At 38.3% G+C, this 19,704-nt stretch overlaps 1 protein-coding gene and 1 pseudogene across 1 annotated transcript; one reads left to right on the forward strand and one right to left on the reverse strand.

The window, feature by feature from the left end:
• The first annotated feature begins 2,727 nt into the window (after positions 1–2,727).
• On the forward strand, positions 2,728–17,293 carry LOC120104050 (uncharacterized). Its single transcript, XM_039114372.2, has 16 exons — positions 2,728–3,034; positions 3,191–3,235; positions 3,337–3,377; positions 3,516–3,597; positions 5,241–5,285; positions 5,654–5,710; positions 9,995–10,054; positions 10,140–10,267; positions 12,054–12,333; positions 12,420–12,486; positions 12,811–12,881; positions 13,036–13,125; positions 15,385–15,493; positions 15,816–15,907; positions 16,661–16,766; positions 17,083–17,293. The coding sequence occupies exons 1-16, from the start codon at positions 2,912–2,914 to the stop codon at positions 17,184–17,186; spliced, it is 1,500 nt and encodes a 499-aa protein (XP_038970300.2). The 5' UTR covers positions 2,728–2,911; the 3' UTR covers positions 17,187–17,293.
• Positions 17,294–17,953: 660 nt separating this feature from the next.
• On the reverse strand, positions 17,954–19,704 carry LOC103709126 (pentatricopeptide repeat-containing protein At4g21065 pseudogene; annotated as a pseudogene).

Below are 19,704 nucleotides of genomic sequence, written 5' to 3' on the forward strand. Positions count from 1 at the left end.
CTTTCCATATACCAATTAGCCTTACTAGGTTTTATCCCAAGTCCCCTCTCACTAAAGTTTCCATGAGCGAAACATAATTTGCACCAGTTTTTAGAGGATTGCCATGAAGTTGCTGTCATCTATCTTGCCGGGCAAATTATTGAATGGTACTAATGATCATGGTGATAGCATCTTTTTGTTCATGCAACCGGATCATAAATGTGCAACCGAGTGAACATGTACACACACACACATATATGTGTGTATGTATATTTTTTGCCTTTTTAAAGATAAAAGACATACCTAAAAATCCATGCAAACACCTTCAGATGTTTAGCCAATATAACCAATATAAATTAAGGTAAATCTTTTCCTATATACCAATTAGCTTTCAAATATTGGTATTATTTTAAACTATCCATTTTTTTTGACTACTTGATGCATTGAGTATGGATTTCAAAAATACATGATTTTTGGTGTGTAAGCAAATTATATTAGATCAAATCTAATGGCTTGAATCTTTGATGTAGGATCCCCATAATTTAATCAAGACTTGTCTGGATTTGAGTGAAAATCCGTTCAAGTATAGTCAAGTCAATTTCTCTCTATGTATAACATATTATACATCAAAATGATTTCCATATAAATTTATCCTATTTCCGACTCTGAAAACAAAGCTAGCATAATGATCAAGTGCTGCACCTTTGAACCCTGTTAAGCTCCCTTCACAACAAAGAAATTGCAGTAGCATTTGGCAATTCATAAAGAAATATGCTTGGTCACTTTATTTTCTTGTAAATTTCCTCATTGTCAATACTGTCGATACAAAAGGTTGCACCTCAATCTGAAATGAAAAGCTTCTACATGATTTAGAAGACCACAAGAAAAGGTTGGAGGGTGAGGCGTTCTTGAAACCTGCTGCCGACTTTAGAAAGGAGAGATGATACTAATGCCAAAAAGCCAAAGGCATTTATACCTAGTATTGGAATTTCCACAACATCGATGCTGAATTCTTCCCTCAGTGCACAGTGAGTCAACTGATATCATGCCTCTCCCCCACTTGAGGCAAGGGTGGTAATGCCGAACCCTTTAACCCATTTAAATTACTTCAAAACGTTGTAGATTGGATTAAATTATTTATTTAATAAAATGCTTAAATTTAAATATAGATTTTTGATCCGTTCAATAAATAAGATGGATTTAAGTTGATAGATTTTTGATCTATCTTATATCTGATCTGATCTATATTTGATCCAATCCGAACCGATTGCCACTCCTGTCTTGAAGGACTAACTCAAAGTGTCTCATGCCGCATTCATCTTGGGCTTCAAAGACTTGTTCCGCACATGTGATCTCATGTTTGGTCGAAGGAGATGGAGTATTTGTTGTATGATTATGACCTCACCAAGTGATCTAGAAAGAAGGATGATAAGGATGCTATGTTTATAGACAGGCCCTAGGACCGACTTTTACCTCAAATTTCATACTAGGTTAAGGACACCCGGTCCGAGCTTGACCCGAGTTTGGATAATACTATCTTAGATTCCCTCGATATGTGGAGATTGTGGTGTGGACAAGACGGTGGACCATGCTTTGTTCTAATGCACATAGACCAAGGTGACCTAGCAACTGGTAGGGATTCTGCGGAAGGTTCGAGGCCGGAAGAATTAGTTTTTACAGACCATGCGCCAGATGTTCGGAGTCCCCATTGCTCCACCATGAGGCGGCTCGAGTAATCTGCACATCCTACCAGATTTGGCTAGCTAGGAACACTCGAACCTTTGGCGAACACAATATATCGCCGAGACTTGTGGTGGAGAGTGTCCGTGTGTAGGCAGCAGAGATCAGTCACATCATATCTGTCGAAGGGCCCTTGACAGCTCGGGACATCTGGGGTTCCCATTTTGCTTCGGCAGCATCTCGTACGGTGTTTTTCACCTGAGAGCCCCCACTTCCGAGTATCTTCGAGGTTAATTTCAATGGGTTTGTCTTGGACGGAGATACGAGGGGCAGTGCAGGTTTTATTATTCGGGACCCGTCTACTAGAGTCGTAGCTGCAAGGGCAGTCAACTCTTCGACATATCGGTTTTGGGTGCAGAGTTGAGGGCCGCTTGGATGGGTCTTCATCACGCCTAGTGTGTTTTACAGGCAAGTTCCATCGTCCTGGAGTAAGACTCAGCCACGGTCATCAGTTAGATCTAAGGGGGTCCAAGGGGCAACGGTTGCGTCCACCCTTTACTTCGAGATATCTGGGCAATGATGAGGGATAGAGAGGCTTTTCAGGCCAAGCATATCTTCTGTGAAACTAATGGGGCTGCGGACTAGGCGGCTGCTTATGTAGCCAGTCACTCGGATAGTACTCTGTGGGCTGGAGATAAGGAGTTGCCTCTGGTATTTTGAGGTATTTTGGTTTTTAATTTTATTAGGTGCATCTATATTCGCCTGCTATGATCCACCGTCTTAACCAAAAATAAATAAATAAAATAAATGGCGAGTTACCACAGGGTTAAAATAAATACATAAAAAAAGATTTATTTTAAAAGAAATTAGAGCTAGTACATGCTCAGGAGCTTTTCTCACAGTAGTTCAGCTAACAGAGGTGAAAAGCCTGCATATGGTATGACGGCAAAATCAGACGGATGTGATGCTTCGCCCGCTAAAGATGGGCGGCAGATCTGTGTTCGCATAGAACTTGTAAGCGGGAGCCCGGAGTGCCAGATTTTACCAAGAGCGTTCCAGGCCCTTCGCGCGAAAGACCTAATCCGGAGTGCAGCGCACGTGTTCGCATAAGGGTCCCGGGCTAAACCCTTCCGATGCTTCGCCCCCGCTCTGGAAAACGCTGGGTCGGTCGGTGATTGAGAGAGAGAGAGAGAGAGAGCGGCCTTCCTTCTTTCATCGATCCCTCGAGACGGGTGCTGCGAGAACGACGGCGATGGAGAACGGCGGTCCGGTTACTGACATCCGATCGGCGGCGGAGGTGGTCTCGGCCGAGAACGAGGCGTCGGTGGCGCCTCTCCACCAGGTCGAATCCCTGTGCATGCGTTGCGGCGAGAATGTAATGCTTTCTCAATCCTTTTCAATTCCCTCTCTTTTCTTTCTTTCTTCCCCTAGTTTACTGGAAAGAAAAAAACAAGGGATTTTTCGATCCCCATCTCCATATTTTGAACTTTGGTCTGATATGCTTCGTTTTATTCTTCGTCTCTTGGTACAGGGCATAACCAGGCTCCTTCTAACGCGAATTCCTCACTTCAGGGAGGTAGGATTTGTACTTCTTTTTGAAATAATCATTTTTTCCCAAAGATTTTTATGTATTAAACAAAGATTTCTATCTGTTATTTGATTCTTTAAATTATCCAGATTGTGTTGATGGCGTTTGAATGCCCGCATTGCAACGAAAGGTATTAATGTTCTCTTTGATAGTCCAAAGTTGAGGAAAGTGTAGGAATAAGAATAAATTTAATGCATTTTGGGATGAAATCTTTTTGTCATCTTTTCTTTTTCTTTTTCTATTTTTGATGTTTTGTTTGTGTTGTTAGGAACAATGAAGTCCAGTTTGCTGGTCAGCTGCAGCCCCGAGGATGTTGCTACCAGTTGGAGGTTCCATTGGGGAGTAGTGAGGTCTGTTCTCATTATACAAGCCCAGTTTCGGAGCAAGCTCTAATTTTTTTCCCTCTATTTACCTCAGTATTAGTTTTTTCCATATCGTTTTTCCATTACTTATCATTATATAGATTGTGTGCAATATACTTAAGAAAATTTTTGAGGTGTCAGTAACAGCACTCTAAAAGTTATCACCTTTATCTCACCTTATCTCCTTTGCATCATCTTAATTTTATCTAACGGTCAAGGACCCTATTGGTTAGGAATACCGAACTGAGTCTGATCTTTCTGCCTGTTGTTGGATAAGCTCTGCAATTGTAAACTATAACAATAAAAGTACAAGTAGATTGGGAGCCTGCCCGGAGTGGTAACTTTTCCACCATGCAACTGATTTCAGGGCTTGTTGTGTAGTAGTTGTTTCATGGGCTCTACTTTAGGCCTTAGTTTTTTCTTCTAAAAAAAATTTGCACGGTTTACAATGTGTGAAATTCTATCATTGGGTCCTATGAATATTTAAAAGAAGAGAATATTTAACTTTATTATTGATTTGTACAAAATTTATTGATCAACATGTGGGTGTGCATTTCCCTACATATAGGGTCAGTAATGATTAGCTCTCTTGCGCAACTGTTGCTAATAAAATTGTGATTGAATAAGTTCCTTGCAATTGGTCTAGGCCTTTTTAAAAAAAAACAATATGACATTTTACACCTGGCTATTACACTACCAAAGTGCACTTGGTACCTCTTAATTTGCTGTTTCACAACCTTTTTTTTATTGCCATTTGAATTTGCATCTGATATGATGCACTTCCAATGCACTATTCTATTTTCCTATAGTTTAGATTTATAGGATGTTTCTGGGATCCTATTTTAAATCGCCCAACTTTATCTGCGAGCTGCTTTGGGTCAGCACCTTTTTGAAGCATCACAACTATGTAATGCTGTCAAGCTTTTCTTTGAACGACTTCACGGTCTTCATGTGTTCTTCTCTATTCTTTTAATTTTGAAGGGAGATAGTTTGTCTATTATATGCATGGCTAACTTCCAAAATTATTTTGTTCTCTTTTTTATTTTAAAATGACTCATCTGCCTTTGTTGAGTCATAAGCAATTAGGAAGTAAAGTATCACTTCATTCTCTCTCATTCTCAGCTCCAAAACCTTGTGCTCTGGGCAACTTACTGTAACCACTGCCACACTTTCTAGGGATTTATCCATACCTTTATTGGGGAATAAGCACTGTAAAGATTAGCTGCCTTAAGTAATCTTGTCTCAAATTTAGATACTATTACTTTTGTTTGTGTCGGAAATTGCATTGAAAAATCTTATGAAAATATGCATGCATTTAATGACTTGCACACTTCTGTACATTGTTGTGTATCCATCTGCCATTTATGCTTCCTATTGGTGCTGGATTGCATATTAATTTCTCAAATGGAATTTTGCCTGTATCTAGTCCTGTTACACACTCCAGTTGATAAATTGTAGTTAATTGTGAGCCTTTTCAAATCCATCGATGCCATAAAGTACAAATTTGATTGGCACAGGTAGTATCACTGTCTGCTGCATAAAGACACTAACCATGCTATAAATATTACTGGGTATTCTGAAAGGTTAAAATGTTTTGTCGATTGAGGAACTTACAAGACATCTTTCTGCAGGTACTTAATCGACAAGTGGTGAAATCTGATTCTGCAACTATTAAGGTACATTTTTGACACTTAGTCACCATACTGAAGCTGGTCCAGTGGATTAAGTTTGGAGGCTACTGAAATGTCTCTGGTTGCAATTGTTAGTGCCTTAGAGAGTGCAGTCTGTCCTTCGCTAGGAATTCATACAGTCTGTTGTTGCTATAGCATTATCGCCCTAAATACATGTTGCTTTTACATAAAGTGGAATTTAAATGTTATGATATGCATTTAGGTTTATATAGTTGTGCCAATCTTTAGACCTATTTAAAAGTTAATTTATTACCTGCCTTCATTTTTCCTGGTTTCTTAATTTTGAAAACTTTCATGCACATAAGTTTATGTAATAGACTTTTCATGACACTTCTCTGTTGTTTATTTTGCAGATTCCAGAATTGGATTTTGAGATTCCTCCAGAAGCTCAACGTGGAACACTTTCTACGGTAACTTCTTTTCCTTTATGTTAGCAGTTTCGTAACATAGTTGTGCTCATTCCTTTTCTTCAAGTATTCTTTTGACAGTCCTCTACATAACATGTTTGATGAACATGGTCGATTGAGTTTGACATTTCTGACGTTTTCAGCCATTTTGCTTTCACCTAGTCATGCTTAAATATATTATATGGTTATTGGTACAATTAGTGAACCATGCAATATCAAAAATGAAAGGTGAAATCAAAGTTGTATGCAGTTTATAGAATTATATGTTGGGGTAAAGATAACCAAGAGTTGCTAGGAAAATTTGTATGTTTCACTGTTCTTACAAATTTTGTGCTTCTTGTAACTGAGGGTTGACATTGTAATGGAACAATGTTTTTGATTGTACCTTAAACCTGTGTTTAGTACTCGAGGAATTATGGGATTCCATTATGTAGTTAGCAGATCCTTTGTTATTCAGTGATCCCTATGGTGTTGTGTCTTGTTGTCATGCTCTTTGGAACTAGAATGTTTGGTCTTTATATGGTTTGGAACTTCAAAAATCAAAATCTTCGATTGTTATTTGATTGAAGAATTAATTATCTTCAACCATTGCTTTTCTTTGGTTTTTTCCTTTTCATTTCTAGGTTTGAGTTTGTCCTTTCCTGGATCTCTGTTTCTTCACTATTGTAATCCTCAGACATCACTTGGTTTTCTTGATGAATATGCTACGTGTGCTTCAAATTCTTCTCTTTGATCATACTATATGATTTCTGTATCATGCATTTTGAGAAATGCTATTTGATTATGACATCTGTGAAATATGGCCTGTGTATCAATATAATACCTATGTGGAAGAAACCCAATCAAAGAACTTCATTGTGAAAACAGTTTGGTTTTCTAAAAGATGGATGGCTGGTAAATCAGAAGAGGGCTCTCATGCAGTATTACTGTGGTTCTGTTCATATGCTGCCTGATTGGGTATGAGAGGCCAATTTTTGAATTCAGTGGAGTATTAGTAGGTTGCATTGTTATCTGGGTGATTATGTCTAAACTTTGAGTGATAGTTTTAGTTATGATCACTTTATCCAATGTCTTGGAGGTCAAAGTCTGGTAAGAAATATAAGAAGGCTTGAAGTAATTTCATTTTAAAAATCAGATAATATATTTCTTAAATTTTGAAGTCACTTAATCTGAAAGCTTACATCCCGTCTGTTAAATGTTATGCATCTACTTATTGAGTGCTGATTTTCTATGCAGTCACGAAGTTGCGGGATTTGATCTAACCTATCCAAAAACTGATCTCTATAAACCATAATCGATATATTTGGAGTTCATCCTTGTATTTATGAAATAAGGGTGTCCTTGAGGCTCCCGCAAATGTGGGGTTTGGGGAGGATTAGATGTATGGAGCCTTAGCATTGACATTCAGGTCAAAGTAGAGCAACCTTACCATTGCGCCTCCATCTTTATGTTTGTCATTTCAATATTTTAGAGTCCTCAAATATGAGATGCGGTCAGTCTACATATTCTATGGGCAATTATGAGTCCATGATGGTTGGTAAAAAAAAGTATAACCTACTGCATTATTTCTCCAACATGTTGCTCCATTTTATCTCCCTTTACCCATATCACCATGTTTGTGACTTCAGTGATTATCAATCATAAACCCTTGTTACCCTCATTCTTAAATTTGAGCCAATCATAATTAGAGGTTATATGGATAATAACCTTATGACACTAAATATATGTTATTTCTTCTAAATTAACCGATAGCTGCTGCTGTATAGGTTATGAAAAGGATTTCGAAAGATCTATTGAGTTGTAAGATTGAAGACATGCAACATTTTGTAATGGATTTTGATTTAGTGTCTAAAATCAATGTCAAGAAACCTGAAGAGGAATGACCTTATTTGACATCAGATAGAAAAAATGGGTGAATTCTTAGTGATGTTCTTATTTATATATTAGTTAAGAATGACTTGATTAGAGCTTAAATCAAATGATATCTCAAAGATGAATAATAACATTATGACACTAAATATATGTTATTCTTCTAAATTAACCGATAGCTGCTACTTTATAGGTTATGAAAAGGATTTTGAAAGATCTACTGAGTTGCAAGATTGAAGACATGCAACATTTTGTAAGGGATTTTGATTTAGTGTCTAAAATCAATGCATGAAACCTGAAGAGGAATGACCTTATTTGACATCAGAAAGAAAATTTGGGTGAATTCTTAGTGATGTTCTTATTTATATATTAGTTGAGAATGACTTTATTAGAGCTTAAATCAAATGATATCTCAAAGATGCGAAGGGAGAAAGTGAACCTTGAAGGAGTATTGTGGAACTGGGGGATGGAAACTCCTACGTAGAATGCACATAGTAACTTGAACTGCCATTATGATTTCTCGATTGTTGCTACCAAAAGTTTGACCTGTGTAACCTGAGATGCAAGGTGAGTTGTTTACATTCTAACACTGTACAAGCAAGAAAGTTGCCAGTTCTCCAATTCCCATAACAGCCCTTATTAGATTTCCCCTTTAATGTCCCTGCTTTTAACCTTGGCATGCTCTTTCTAATCATAGGTCTTTTATTAAGATTCCTCGCCAATCTTCCTGCCCAGCAATGCTAATCTCTCCTAAAAAATCTCTCTCCTGAAAAATCTTTAGCTTTAACATTCAACAACCCACAATAAACACTTTTTTTTCAAAAATTAATTATTAATTCTTTTTGTAAAATTAGAATTTAGTTAAATTGTCCTATATCCGAAATCTTTAACGGCCATGTGCATTATAAGCAGTATATACATGTTTCCCTTGGTCCCTATGTAGGGGAAGAACTTGTTACTACAATAAAATTAAGATTATGTTGAGTCAATAATTGGAAAGATTTAGGCATCACCAAGACCGTTGTATTAGGAACGACTTTGATGTTGCTCCCATCTTCTCAAGCTTAAGCTTTTGACTGGTACTTTCAGACTATATGTTCTTTCCGTAATAATAGGATGAAATATGTTATATATTTTGTGTAGAGTGAATTTTTAAGTAGCAATCTTCAAACTAGGTTATCCTACCATATTTTATTTATAATATTTACGACATCATGTTTTGACTAGTGGGATACGAAGTTCCTATGGCCTTGCCTTACAGGGCACCATATTAGACTATACTGCAGACTAACAAACCTACTTCGCAAAACTAAAATTTTAACGGTACTTTGTCATGTTCCAATTACTGATTGGCAAGGTCTTTTAATATTTCAATTGATTGAACTGGAACGTCTGTATTTTATTTCTGATGACTTGAAGCATACTTGTTTTCTTTCTAAATAACCACCACCATCAATCTACACAAAATTGAGTTGATAATGTTCAAGTTGTAGAATTGTTATCTAAACATTAGCAAAAAACAATTTTCATGAGTATTATTCTTTTTCCCATTTTCTGGAGGATATGGTAGATAATATAAAACTTGGTAGTTTTTAACTATCCAGATATATTGGAAAAAAATTTCACTTTGGCAGATTCTTTTATAACCCAAAGCAAGGATGAGGTATCAAAAATTAAAAAATCCTCTCTCTCTCTCTCTCTCAGTGAGATGGCATAGGGATTTATGTTTGGGATTTGGGACTATAAGAAGAGTGATGCAGGAAAGTTTGGAGGTTCAGAAGGGAGAAATGGACCATACATGTTAAAGCATCTGTACTTTGACTATGTACTACCAGGTGGGTTATACATGCAATAATTGCGATAATTGGTCACTTAGCTTTAGCTAGTAGCTACAAGTTTACTAAAGTGTGTAAAGTAATTTTATGAACAAGCTGCTGGCCTGATATTGTTCAATTATTCTTATGAGGTAGAGGCAAGATTTATAATGATGTTTTTGACCATGCTACAAATGATGTTAACTTATGATCCTGTGGGATTTATCTAATTTTTCTGGGCTTCTAAAGAGTTCTTTAAATGACATGAGTTTTGTAAAATCATAGAAGGTTTCTTTGAGCACAGACTGCTGGCAGAGTGGTATATTGTTATACTTGGCAAATTTTGAGTCAGAATGCTACAATCTGCCACCTGTCTTGTAGTTTACTTGGATGTTGTCCATTAATTTCTGACTTAAAGGAAATGGTGTTTAATGAGAACGGGAAACTTCAAATATAAACTTCCCTTAACATGTAGATCCTTAAATAATCAAATATTACAAAGATGTGGATGGGCCTATTTTGTTGTTTTGGTTATGTAACACTTTTTTGTTTCATTTTCATTTTTGGGTCCTTCTTTACCAGTCTTACCATTGTCAACTACTAGGTGGAAGGGATACTTCTACGAGCCATGGATGAATTACAAGCCCTTCAGGAGGAACGCAAGGTGCATTAAGGAACTCATGATTTTTGTTTGTGGTTAACCTGCTTTGCTTTTATCAAAACATGAAGTCTTTATCATGATTTTGCAGAAGCTGGATCCTGCAACAGCTGAAGCTATAGATCAGTTCTTGATAAAACTGAAATCCCTTGCATCTGGAAATGCAGCTTTTACTTTCATACTTGATGATCCTGCTGGAAACAGTTTTATTGAGAACCCGTAAGAATATTCTTCTGAAATTGCTACCTGAAGCGTAAATTGTATATTTTTTTAATGCTTAATGCGCTTATATTTTCATTCATGATCTAGTAACTTCCATGACATTCATAGGAAGTATCTATTAGATGTTTAGAACTTTATTTGGTTGCTTCTCATTCAACTATACTTTATATGCTTGGGACTTTCTGTAAGCACACAATTTGTGGATTTTAGCATCAACCAATAAGCTGACTCGGTTATGAGAAGTTATTGAGTTTGGGTGAAGAATGGATCCAGTAAGCTTATGAGTTCTGTTTAGTTTTAGCATGACTACGTGAGTGACCTGATCTCTTCTTACCTTTGGTAACCTAATAGAAAAGTTTCATTTTAGGAGTTCTGATGTTGTTTTTGTGGGTGATGTAAAAACATTAGTTTACTGAACCAACTTTATTGTTTATATCATTTTAATGAAAAAACATTGTTGATAAAATCTAAAGATTCATGATTTGGTTCAAATGGCCTTAAATGATTTGGATCTCATGTTTGGATCAGAGTCAGTTAAGAACATAGGATCTAGATCCATATTGTGAATTACACCATCCATTGGATCATAAGATTTGACTTTATGGCTTTTAAATTACTTATCCCTAATAAGTTTTAAGTAGTAAAAATTAGCAAGCTTGTTATTGGATTTTATGGACTTACAGTTAAGAGGCAAGTTTTTCGTATTTTTACAACTTGTTAAAATTTTCTCTTCTAAATTATTGTAATTGAAACTGAATAACCGAAGACGGTTTGTTTCACTAGATTGTCTATATATGGGCTTATGTTGGACTACTTATTTGTATGCCTTTTATCTTTATTTATGTACTATAATTTAGCTCGTATTTTGATTTTTAAACCTCTTTTATATTTTAACAACTTATGAAATATATCAGAGGAAAAGTCTTACAATTTGCAATCTGATCCATGATCTGATCTAATCTGACCTACTCTACGATTTGACTCGATCCTGATCTTAACAAAATTGGGCATAAATGAAAATTCTAAACTTGTGAATAGCCAGTTCTTGTCTGATGGTCCGTCCATACGCTTCATCCTCATTCCAATCTGCTTCGACATTTTTGTTCAATGATATGGTGTTTTCCATCTCCACCCCTCTTCTCCCTAGGAGCAAATACCATCTTGTTCTAGTTGATGGGATTAAGGATTGAATCCAATCACAGTCCCACACAGTATCACCTTATCTAATCCTAACTATCCCAGATCAGATCAAGGCTCTCAAGCTCTGTCTCCATCTCATGTTACCAAATAATGATCATTTGTTACTTGAATAAGGGGATGTCTCTTGGCCTCAGACATCCTGTCGTCCTTATATTTTCTTAAATTCTAATATAGCCTTATTGTTGTAGATAAAAGACAATGATGGATTATGATATTCGTATATCACTGATATGTTATTGTGTGCTAGTGCTTAAAAATGAGTATTATACGTTCATTTAGTTTTGAAAGGTAGTTCGGGCCATGCACGCAATGAGGGGCCACATGCAGCAGATTCTAGAATTGCAGTAATTTCTTGTCATTCATTTGTTTGAACTTTCTGCTGGTGAGGTGCATGGAATATAAGCTATTCTTTATTTAGTGTCCGGCATTTATTAGTACTTCATAATTTCTTGTTCGTTTGTTTGAGTGTTCTGTTGGTGAGGTGCATGGGATATAAGCTATTCCTTATTTAGTCTCTGACATTTAATACTGTTTATTGGATGACCTGTTTGTTTGACTCTGTAGATATCTGTTGCATGGACAGATATGCGCCATCTTCAGATCCATTGTTGTTTACTAGGTTTTATGAAAGGACACGTGAACAACAGGCTGCGTTGGGTTTTCTTGCTGAACCATCTGCAGCTGAAGAGGCTGAAAGACAGGTTAATGGAGATGCATCAACCGAGGAAAATAATCCTGCACTGGATGGAATGGAAAGGGTACCCCATGGATCAGTTGGCGCTGTTGCCGGTCGTCGTGCTATTGCTCAGGGTAACACTGAGGAAGTTGCTGCAGCCTTATGTAGGTATTCAGCACCAGAAGAGGTAAGATTATGCTACTGGATAGATATAGAATTTCTACTTTTTATTCTGTGTCATGTACACCTTTCCTCATTGCCCATTCTGCACAGGTTGACACTTTGCCGTCTACATGTGGAGCTTGTGGAACTGCATGCGTCACTCGCTTTTATGCTACCAGTATCCTATCTTAGCTTCTTTATCATCAGTATTACTATATCTCCAAGTTGCATCTACCTGATTTATCCATGCATTTTGTTCATCAGTAATCAAGCATTGAATACAGTGAACATTAAATACAAATCGCGCACTGCTTACTGCCCTCACTCAAGTGGATTATGAATGAGTTTAGAAGCTATCTCTGAATGTTTAAAGAAAAAAAGAAGGCAAATAAAGAAAGACTAACTGAGCTAAATTGCTTTGTGAATTTCACCTCCTGCATTTAATAATGCATCTTACTGATATAATTTCGATGAGGCTTTGTTCAACTTTAATCACATGAAGAAATTCCGTATTTTCGAGACGTGATTGTTATGGCGACTACGTGTGATCTGTGTGGCTATCGTAGCTCAGAGGTTTGTTATTATCCTAGATCCTGTTGTAACTAGTCCATTCATTGATTTTTTTTTTCACAAGTTTCTTGTGTTATTATGATATCATGTGAGCACAGAATGTGTTGTTGTAATATCACTTACTGTTCTTAAACTTGCATTTCTTTTTTATAAACAGTTGAAACCTGGTGGTGAAATTCCTAAAAAAGGAAAGAAGATCACAGTATATGTGCGGAATGCGCAAGATCTTAGCCGCGACGTGATAAAGGTAGGATTCTTTCTTGCTAGGTTTGGCTTTTGAACATTTTGTCTATCACTTCAAAATTTTATCATTTTAACTGAACCCTGTCTGCTCAGACCAGAATTGCAGTATTGGTAGACCTTTCACTTGGTACAAATTTAACTCGGCATGCTTATTGATTCCTTATTTGGATCATTGGAACAATATCTTGATGATAAAGGAATGGTCTAATTATAATCAGATCGCCTGACTTATAATCATTGAAAACAAGCTAAGTTGCCAAGTGTCATCAAACTTATAGCTCCTTTTAGCATGGAAACTGAACCCTGTTTATTTAAGTCCAGAGCTAATTAAATCTAGAAGTTTTTTCTCCCATTTCGCTTTTTGTGGTTTGGGGTGGGGGGTGGGGGGAGTGCAGATGGGGAAATTCAGGGTAAACTAGCCAGTCTTCAGGGACATTGTCGACACATGTGGTATGACAAGCCAAAGAAAAGTGCCATTAACTATGCTCAACTCCAAATATCTAGAAGTGGATTGGTTAGGATTCTACAGGATCAGCGATTGTTTCAAGATAGATGATGTGGGAGTTACGCTCTATTCAAACAGAAGGTAACTAGAAGTGGTCCATAGCCTGCTTGAGCAGCAAGCTCCCTCCATTCCTTTGCAGCAGCCATTAAGACAGCTGGGAGGAGTATGGATAGCAACTGCATGTTTATTAAGTCCGGGGCTAATTAAATCTAGAAGTTTTTTCTCCCATTTCACTTTTTGTGGTTTGGGGTGGGGGGAGTGCGGACGGGGATATTCGGGGTAAACTAGCCAGTCTGCAGGGGCGTTTGCGACACATTTGGTATGACAAGCAAAAGAAAAGTCCCATTAACTATGCCCAACTCCAAATATCTAGAAGTGGACTGGTTAGGATTCTACAGGATCAGTGACTGTTTCGAGATAGATGATGCGGGTGTTACACTCTATTCAAACGGAAGATAACTAGAACTGGTCCATAGCCTGCTTGAGCAGCAAACTCCCTCCGCTCCTTTGCAGCAGCCATTAAGACAGCATGCAGGAGTATGGATAGCTACTGCAAGTGAACCCAGTTATCATTTGGATGAGTGGAGCAAGATGTTGAGGTGAACAACATGGTTAGATTAGATTTCAGAATATGATAAGGCAAACACTTCAGGTAGGAGCGATTTAACTTACAGTTTAGGTAGAGGGCTTCTTCAATTGCTGTCCGGAATAAATAATCCTTGCTAAATCTGAAAGTCCATACATATCAAAACAGAACAAAATACATGGCTGTACATACGGTCCTTGTTTTGCTCCTTTGCAGTCTATTAACACAACTTTGGCATTTTACATTTTTTAAATGCTTACAATAAACTTTTTCCTGGCTGTGTATTTTCATATATTAAGCAATATGGACATAAATTTAAGAATGGTGAAAATGTTCATATAATGACAGGATTGTCACATCAGAAACAGTTTGGTTATATAGACCATAAATGAATTTAGCAATGGTGAACTAGCAGGATTTAAGATAACGTTTATCTTCATGTATCCATCTTTAGCTCATCCATAAGGACTTCTAATATGACAATAAAACAAACTCCTGGGTTGCTTATCCCAGCTGTGTAAGTTTCTTGCTGTTTTGTTGCTTGCTTGCTTGCTATCCTTAATCCTATCCATGTTGTCCAGGCTTGGTAAGGAGAAAGAGGTGTGCCTTGGGGAGATAAGGTAATACCAACTGAAGTGGTGATTTCAAGAGTTAATTCAAGCAGCAGGATAGGTTAAACATCATGAGAGTAAGCATTAACTGTTCAAGGAAGAATGCTTTAGCAAAAAGCAAGGCCTGTGTAAGTTGTGAATCCATGGGACAAGGTCCATCCTTTGGAATGACAAACATAGCACTTCATTACCTTTTGGAATGACGAACATAAGACTTCAAATCTATTGCACATGTTGATCGACTGGCAGTAGTATAATGAGCATGATTGGGATATGCCTTGGTATTTCATACTGTATACAAGTTACTTGCATCTTGCAGTGATTAAGCTTATATTTGCAGGTCCAAATTATACAGCTATAAAGTGAGAATAATGAGTTTATACTCTACGAAAATTTTTAATGTTTAGTATTCATCAAGATGCATGATCATGGTCTTGCCTTTTTGGTTTAAACATCATTTTTTCTCATAGTGTTGTCAATTAATTCAAATGTATCAATATCTTCAATTTGTCTAGCAAATTTAAATTTATTCTTAACAGCATTTGTGTTGCTCTTTTCCAGTCAGATACTGCAAGTGTAAAGGTTCCTGAACTCGATTTGGAGCTTGGAACTGGCACATTAGGTGGAATTGTTACAACTGTTGAAGGTTTGATTACTAAAATTAGCGAAAGTAAGTTTTATCTTGCAGCTCTTCTTCAAAAGCACATTATACTTTGGTTGTCAATAGATTAATGCCACATATTCTTTTCAAACACTGAATGATAACAATTCTTTATTTCTTATTTAGTGCCTTGGTAGATTTTGTCAATATGGTGTTATCATAAATCTTTTATGTTGATAATTTCATCTTAATAATGTTGGGTGCTATTTATATGTTATCTTTTAATGGTGTTCTTGATGAATTGTTTGGATGTGTTCTATTACTCTGTCATGTAAAACAGTCTCTTCAAGTTATTGTAGAGGTTGATAAATGATTCAAGTGTTGCTTTCAGGTCTTGAGAGAGTACATGGGTTTACATTGGGTGATAGCACGGAGGAGTGGAAAAGGAAAAAGTTTCAGGATTTTAAGTCAAGGCTCATTAAGGTACGGTGGAACCCCTGGTACTATGTGATCTACTGTTATTACTTTTCTTACAAGACCTATGAACTCTTTTCACGATATGCCTTGACAAGATAATAGTATGTCGGGATATATATCTCCACCAAACATTTCTTGTGGAAAATTCTAAAATACTGGCCAACTCTGAGTAAAGTCTGCACATAGCAGTGGCCTGTACATTAGCCTGTGCAAAATGCCTGTACACTGGCAGCACTCTTTCCTGTCAGGTTGAATACAGCAGTGACAAATGGTTGAGCTGCCAAAAAATAGAATTCATGACCAAAGAAATAAACGATAGTACAGGATCTCATTAAAAAATATATTGTTCGTGTTGCTGCCGTCCTCACTCGGAGGCTAATAATGTCTGGCAAATAAATGTGCGCTTTTATGGTAACATATATGAGATCTTTTTGGCTAGATCACATAATAAGATCTGAATCATATGTAAATAAGAGTTTTAGAAGAAAATAAGAAGCGATGCAATCTGAAATAATCATCTAATTAGGGTATAGTAAATTGTGTTCCTAGCATTTATAGAAAGTTATGCTTTCCGTCGTGTCGTCCGGTTCACTTGAAATTTTAACCACCACGAATCTTTGTACGATTTGTCAGAATGGCTTTGTACACTGTTTCATTGTTATATTGGTTGCGACTTGGTAAACCTATTTCTTTTGAAGAAAACAAGATCCACTTTCATATTCTTATGAAGTTTAATGTTTGTTGTCTCACTTTATGCAGCTTCTAAGTTTGGAAGAACCTTGGACTTTGATTATTGATGATGCATTGGCGAGTTCCTTTGTTTCTCCTACCACAGACTCCATAGCAGACGACAAGCAACTCATCTGTAAGTTCTTTTTTTTATATCTCTGTTACTAATTTAAAGGGAAGAAATTAACAAAGGTGGGGGACTCACAGATGAGCTGGTCTCAGAAAGTAGAACCTGACCTTATGGAAGCTACCAAATTTTCTTAGAAGTGGTTTAATTTTCTTTAATATGGTTCCCCACCATGTTAATCTCCATATATGCACTCATTGCCCCATTATACTGGAATTTTTGATAAACATAATACATTTATGACAGCAGTTACTGTTCTCTCAAATTTACTAGTTGAATGAAGGTATACTTAGCGGTTATCTAACATGATCCGCGTTAATCTCAGTTGAAGAGTACGAGAGGAGCTGGGAGCAGAATGAGGAGTTGGGTTTGAATGACATGGATACGTCTTCAGCTGATGATGCTTACAGAACAAACAACAGACAGTGAGAATTTTTTGTGATTAAATTATCTGTTGTATTCTGTGTTTTGCAACTGAAATTAGTCCCTCTATAGGGATGATTACTTGGTTGTTTAATCCAAACTTGATTCATGTACATGGTTATTGTTATCAGTGCTTCTTGTGAAAGTATTGATACGCAATGCTAATGTTGCAATCTTGTTAAAATTTAATATCTTGAGAAAGGAAGACTGATTTCACCACTGGGTGGAAGGTGGTAAACTCCAAGATGCAGGACATTGTTCTTCCAAACAAGGACCGAGCATGTGATCTATGTAACCATTTCAAAGTATCTGAGATCATAGACTTACAGAGATCTACCTCCCAACGATGCACCATAGCTTTAGGCACCTCAAGCATTTGGAGGCATCATCAGAATGGTGTTACATCAACAGGCGCTTTGGTCGCTTTTTAGTACGTTCATTTATATATGCAGTTATATTTAGAGGACATCCATCAGATGCTAGGTGGAAATAATAGAAAAACTATGCCCAGTCAGAATGACAGTTCTATGATTTATTAATAGGTTAGTCTATGTCCAAAAGCTTGGCTGTTTATTGCTTTCAATGACAACATCTATGGAATCCGAACTCATAATAAAACATCGAGCTCACAATCCAAAATTATTAACCTCCCTGAAAACAAAGATCGAATGCCAATGGTGCATTCATCATCATTCCCTTTGTAAATGAAAATATACATATCTTTCCTACATGTATCATTTAGTAGAGTATGATTATAAACATAAACAAATATTCTACCAGAAATCAGCACAAGTGCAGAATCCTTCAGCAAATCGATGAAACCTATTCCTATCCCTTAGAATGATCTCCCTGCTGAAGGCCTTGGAAGCAAGCTTCATAACCGAATGGCAATCGCTGCAAACTCGAAGGTTCTTCACAATCCGAATGGGTGCGGGATGATCGGTCCTGATGAGTCCAAATGCAAGAGCTAGTTTCTCACTGTGAAGCATCAAAGCATTCCTTTTCTCATGCTCCTCAATGTCAAGCAATACCTCTGAAGTATTCACCACATGTCCCATCTCGGCAACCCTCATTCCAATCTCTTCCACCATTGCATGCATCTCTTCGATGTCGGGGTGTGACTTATCCCCAACGATAAATTCATGAATCACGCCATCTAATTCAACAGAGCTGCATCCTGGAGTCTTGCTTATTCCTCTAGCTTTCATCCATGCCCTAATTCTCCCAACATCTCCCCATCTATTATGGTGAGCATAGATGTTTGATAGCAAGACATAGGTAGCATCACTATACGGCTCGATCTCCATTAAACGACCAGCCACATACTCAGCAAGCTCCAGATGACTTGGATTCCTCCTGCAAGCACTCAATAGAGAGCCCCAGAGTGCAGCATCAGGCTTCATTGGCATACTCTCTATCAAATCCAATGCCTCCTTCAACAACCCCACCCTGCTCAACAAATCGACCATGCAACCATAATGCTCCATCTTTGGCGAAACATTAAAACGCTTGCTCATACTGTCAAAGATACGCCGGCCCTCGTCAACCAATCCTGAATGAGTGCAAGCCGACACAGCACCAACAAATGTAACATCATCAGGTGCTACACCCTCAGCAACCATCTTGGAGAACAATGCGAGAGCCTCTTCGCCCTTCCCAAACATGGCAAGTCCTCTAATGATCACGGTCCAAGACATCACATTCCGTTCGGGCATCTCATCAAACACCCTCCTCGCAAGATCGATGCTCCCACACTTCGCATAAGCATCAATCAGCGCCGTGCCAACACACACATTAACCCGGAGATCGTTCTTCAGAGCATACTCGTGCATCCATTTTGCCGAGTCCAGCGCGCCGAGATCCGTGCAAGCGGCTAGAGCACTAACGATTGTGATCTCATCCGCCTTTAATGGAGTCTCCCCATCACCACCTCCCATTCCCAACAGCTCGTAAAATAGCTCTAAGGCCTCCTTCGAGTGGCCACCCTTGACGAGACCCGAAATGACGGCGTTCCAGCAAGCGATGCAGTCTCTGTGGGGACCAACAGCGAACAGCTTGCGTGCGGAGATGACTTCGCCGCAGGAGGCGTAGAGGGAGAGAAGGGCGGTATGAGCGTGGAGGTCGGAGTGGAACCCGAGCTTTAGATGGTGGCCGTGAAGGGCTTTACCGAGGGGGAGGTCGTGGAGTTGGGCGCAGGCTTTGAAGAGAAGGGGGAAGGTATAGGAGTTGGGGGGGAGAGCGGGGCGGGAGGCGAAGAAGAGGAGGGCGAGGTGGGGGGAGGAGGCCTGGAGGTAGCCGTGGATTATGGAGTTGCGGGCGAATAGGCCCGGGAGGGGGCGTGGGCGAAGACGGAGAGGGCGTAGTCCATCACGCCGCGGCAGGAGCAGAAGGCGACGAGCTTGCCGGCGAGGAAGGAGGAGCGGTCGTGCTGGGTTTTTATCATCTGGGCGTGGACTTGGTGGAGGTCTCGGAGGGTGGCGCAGGACTGGAGGAGGGCGAGGGTGGCGGCGCCGCCGTCGGACAT

Source organism: Phoenix dactylifera, chromosome 1 (genome assembly GCF_051530095.1).
Source record: "Phoenix dactylifera cultivar Ajwa chromosome 1, Ajwa_hap1_PhDact_Kaust_v1.1, whole genome shotgun sequence".
Classification (NCBI taxonomy): domain Eukaryota; kingdom Viridiplantae; phylum Streptophyta; class Magnoliopsida; order Arecales; family Arecaceae; genus Phoenix; species Phoenix dactylifera.

Bases quoted from the DNA above. Each gene is read 5' to 3' on its own strand.
- LOC120104050 (XM_039114372.2), top strand. From the start codon at position 2,912: ATGGAGAACGGCGGTCCGGTTACTGACATCCGATCGGCGGCGGAGGTG. The intron at 12,334-12,419 runs GTAAGATTATGC...CATTCTGCACAG, and splicing joins GGTATTCAGCACCAGAAGAG to GTTGACACTTTGCCGTCTAC. The intron at 15,908-16,660 runs GTACGGTGGAAC...CACTTTATGCAG, and splicing joins TTAAGTCAAGGCTCATTAAG to CTTCTAAGTTTGGAAGAACC.